Source organism: Rosa rugosa, chromosome 7 (genome assembly GCF_958449725.1).
Source record: "Rosa rugosa chromosome 7, drRosRugo1.1, whole genome shotgun sequence".
In the NCBI taxonomy this organism is placed as follows: Eukaryota; Viridiplantae; Streptophyta; class Magnoliopsida; order Rosales; family Rosaceae; genus Rosa; species Rosa rugosa.
The window spans coordinates 10,979,111-10,983,168 of record NC_084826.1 but is presented as its reverse complement, the minus strand read 5'-3'; the positions used below and the strand labels follow the sequence as shown (position 1 = coordinate 10,983,168).

The 4,058-nt window shown below is 43.1% G+C and overlaps 1 protein-coding gene across 1 annotated transcript; it reads right to left on the bottom strand.

Annotated features, from left to right (window-relative positions):
- Positions 1 to 462: 462 nt before the first annotated feature.
- LOC133723485 (probable protein phosphatase 2C 23) lies at positions 463 to 3,578 on the bottom strand. Its single transcript, XM_062150334.1, has 4 exons — positions 1,872 to 3,578; positions 1,668 to 1,781; positions 994 to 1,258; positions 463 to 902 (listed from the first exon to the last, which is right to left on the bottom strand). The coding sequence occupies exons 1-4, from the start codon at positions 3,420 to 3,422 to the stop codon at positions 787 to 789; spliced, it is 2,046 nt and encodes a 681-aa protein (XP_062006318.1). The 5' UTR covers positions 3,423 to 3,578; the 3' UTR covers positions 463 to 786.
- Positions 3,579 to 4,058: the final 480 nt, after the last annotated feature.

Genomic DNA, 4,058 nt, shown 5'->3' with positions numbered 1-4,058 from the left:
GGCTGTCATATTCAGCTGATACCTTACCCATTGTCCTACTGTGCTCTTCAACGGCCTTGGACTGACTGACAAAAGGTGTTGATTATGATATGCATATAGGAGTTAAAAGTTCATCAATTCTAGGGAAAGAATTGAGCAGACAGCTATAGTTTTCTAGATTTGGTAGAAAAGCAGAGGTGAGGGTGACTCCAAATTGGAACCTAATTAGGTTGAACTGAACTAAACTTGGGGATATACATCAACTGCTCCATTTCCTAACATTACGATTCGAAGGTTTCATTTTCTTCTAGTATGACTGTGTATGATGCTCCTTTACATCATAAAGTGAGAGTGAGCTCAGATTCTGAGGTTTGGATTTCCATGAAAACTCCATCCTATTATTTGTCTTAACCACTCCGGTTTCTTTCCCTTGTCATGGTAGAAAGAAAAGAAGAGTTGGAGAAATCCTAGTGTGGACTTGGGACATTTAAAGTCACGGTTTGCATGATGCTCATTACACTGCCACTGAACCACTTTCGGGTTGACATTGGTTATCAGTTTGTCACTCGTACAAGGGTTACTCATTTTGTATTACATTTTCGGACCAAACCAGGACACTTTGTTTAACACCTTTCTGGCTTTCTGTTCTCCAAACCTTTACATACTAATCAATCGGCAGCTATTTGCAGCGTAATGGGTATGTTACAAAGATAATGGGGGATAAAAGGTACAAATGAAACAATGAATGTCAAAACCGGCCATCCAACCCTTCTCGTGGCTGTAATTTGTATTTGCAGTATGTTTTATTCAAAGCGATGAACGCCATATTCTTCCCTCAAGTGAAATAATAAGAATGGAAATGTCATCATGGTACCGACGACGTTCGCCTTGTGGGATGTCAAGCAGTTCATGGAAGGCCAGTCCTGCAAACCCCAACATGCACATGAGTTAAAATGTCCCATGAGAATAGTTACTGCATTCATCTTTCAGTTCTTGGTTATATATAGTACTTACCAGCTTTCTTTGCTGCTCTAAACAACACTTCTTCAATCAGATGTTGTGCAGGGTCACCATCAGGAAAGGAAGAGATGAACAACTCTACTTCGGAGACGGCTTCTTCATTGGTGAAGTACTGATAGAGTCCATCAGAGGACAATATTAAGAGTCTGTCTCTTGGTCTGAGTTTGTGGTGATACAGTGATGGTATACATGTAATGTAGGGGGCAGTCCCAACATAATTGAGTCTAAACATCTCTAGCAGTGCATCATTCCATTTTGGCTGCAAAAGAAAAGGTCGGATGTTAAGTTCAAAATGGCCACTCACACTTTTAAATATGAAGAAATTAGACCATGCAACCCAGAACCTCACTCCCACAAGCCCAGGGATGAGCGAGACTCGAACCAAAGAATCTCTTGTGCAAGGCTTTATTTTTCTAAAATGAGATGACACTCCATGTTATCCCATTATTCACAAAAATAATGGACTTTTTATGTGATCTTAGTTCATCGATGTCTCAATTTCATTCTGAATTCAATAATACAGTACTAAAGCAGTAAAGCCTTGTGAAGAGGATCAATTGTTATTCATAAGGCATATATATGGGAGTAGTTGGCATTCATGTTTACTTTGTACTTGAAGCAAATCTTAAGGTTCCTCCTTGTCCAACACAAGTTTAAACTAAAAGTACCTGTTTTAGAAAGCCAGCACCAAATGCCCGAGTGACCTTCAAATAACCCTTCACTCTCTTATTCATCACTGCAGTAGCATCATCTGGATGTTCATTCCTTATTCTTCGAACTTCCTGTTAATCAAATCAAAGGGACTTCAGTTAGTCTCATTTCTCAAAAATTTAACCATCAAAACAGAGAACATAACGACAATGTCAAAATACCTCTTTCACACTTGTACTGTGATCCATTGTCAGCTGAACCGAAGTCAAATTGTTTAAACTGTAAAGCTCATCAGCACTAGATGATCGACGTTCGCATAAAGCTTCCTCATTAATCCGTTCCAAGTTTCGCTTGATTTTGGGATCGACTTTCTGAGCTAAAACCGCACGACTATCCCCAACATTCATCAAGTAAACATCATCTCCCTTCATCAACATCACCAGCACACAAGACCCCATCAGAGCCAACTCAGGATTTTCGGTGACCATCTTATCCGCAACATCCAAATAGGCCTCCTCAGTTTTTCTTAACGCCTCCGAAAGAGCCTTGAGAACATCCGAGGGGTTTGCAGCTGCCACACCATTCGACACCTCAAGCTTCAAGTTCTCCTTAGTTAACCTATCAAGCTCTGGCCTTTCTCTATCCCATTCACACTTCCATCTCCTCTGACTCTCCTCCCACTTATTATCCATCTCATTACTTTCATTCCTCAAATGCCTGCTCTGTTTTCTATTTGACAACACATTCTCCACTGTACAATTCTGCTTATCAACTCCATCAATGCAGCCAACCTCACTAAAAGAACACGAAACCACATTGGAATCCGATGATTTCAATTCCGTGGATTCGATTTCCAACATGTCACTCCACAGCAACCCCTTGAGCTCCTCATGCACAGCAGAGTAAAGATTCGACAACAAATAATCAGGAGCATCAGGGCCATTAAACCCATCATAAATCCCCACAAACACCCAACCATGCTCATCAGAAACCACAACATGAACTCGATCCTCACCCGCCTTCCCCTGAGCCCACTGAAGATTCTGACTTTCCATTGAGAAATCCCCAATCCCATTCTCATTTCCACTCAAACTCGCATGGCTGCTCAAGTTAGTACTACTCGGATTCAACTCCTCCCCGATTTTCTCCGACTCCGTTTCTTTCGGCGTCACAGCCGACTTGTGCCGCCGATTCATACTCTTCGAAATCGCTCTTCTTATCATCCTCATCAAATTCCTTCTCTTGGGCTTTTGCTCAAGCCCAAAAGAGAGGCTTCTCTCCATCTTCTCGGACTGCTTCTCAATCGGCCCCGAACACACCAACCGGTCAATCGGACCGGACATGAACCCCCGCTCGATCGGACCGGACAAGAAGCCTCTTTCAGCAGGACCGGACCCCGGAAGTCCCGGGTTCCGAGGAACCGGCTGCAGAGGAATCGAAGCGAACGAAGTAGAGCTCTCAAACCTAGCAGCACGATCGAGAACACCGGAGATGTCGGGGTAGAGATCATATAGCGTAGTAGACAGCGGCGTGAACGTGTTGGCGCTGACGGAGGCGCCGGAGATTGACCGGAACGTGGTGGTAGCCGGGTTGGGGAACTCCTCGGAGAAAGCTTCAAACGAGTTCGTGGTGGAGATTATTTCTGGACGGCGAATGTAGTAGAAGGAGTGGCCGAGACCCTCGTCGGGGGAGAGGACGTCGACGTCGTGGCGCCTGGAGACTTCGCCGGCGACAGAGCAGCAGTGAGAGACCTTTGCGATGGCGTTCCCCATTGGAAGAAATGAAAAAAGGGAATAAAGGAATCGAAGAAGTGGGTTTGGTTTTTTAGGGAGAGTTGGAATGAGGAATAGGATTCGCGTTCCTCATGGGTGGGTTTGGAAGGAGAACCGGACAGAGGGAATGAAGGGGAAAAGTCTGAGAGTCAGAAATGAAGAGGGTTTGTTTAATGGAGGGAGGGAGTTGACTTTTCAGGGGGGGGGGGGGCGCTTTGTTTGCTTACTACTTTTTTTAAATTGGGAATAATGCCTTTGGGGGGGTTTTTTTGTTTTATTATTTTAAAATGGGAGTTGACTTTATGAAATGGTTGGAGGGTACTGGGTAGTATCTTTCAGTAAAAAGCGTGTGGGGTTTAATAGTAAAAGATTTGGATATGATAAAAAAGTCAACAATCCAAAGTTGCAGTTTGGCTTGTGAAGTTCTTGCCGAGGTAACTAATCACACGAGTGACGAGTGGTTGACATACTTCGTTGAAAAAGGTTTCCTACCAACGGAAATTCTAGGTCCTAATGAATTTTTGTTGATTAACACCGCAATTACATGCACAACTAGCTTGATAAGATATTCTCCAATTATTTCGATAAAAAATCAAATGGATAACTCTGCTCAATAAAAAAATTAAAAAAAGATAA

Excerpts from the sequence above, each read along its gene's own strand:
- LOC133723485 (XM_062150334.1), bottom strand. The coding sequence starts at position 3,422 with ATGGGGAACGCCATCGCAAAGGTCTCTCACTGCTGCTCTGTCGCCGGC. Across the intron at positions 1,259-1,667 it reads GTGCTGGCTTTCTAAAACAG|CCAAAATGGAATGATGCACT; the intron begins GTACTTTTAGTT and ends TTTCTTTTGCAG. Across the intron at positions 903-993 it reads TAGAGCAGCAAAGAAAGCTG|GACTGGCCTTCCATGAACTG; the intron begins GTAAGTACTATA and ends TGGGGTTTGCAG.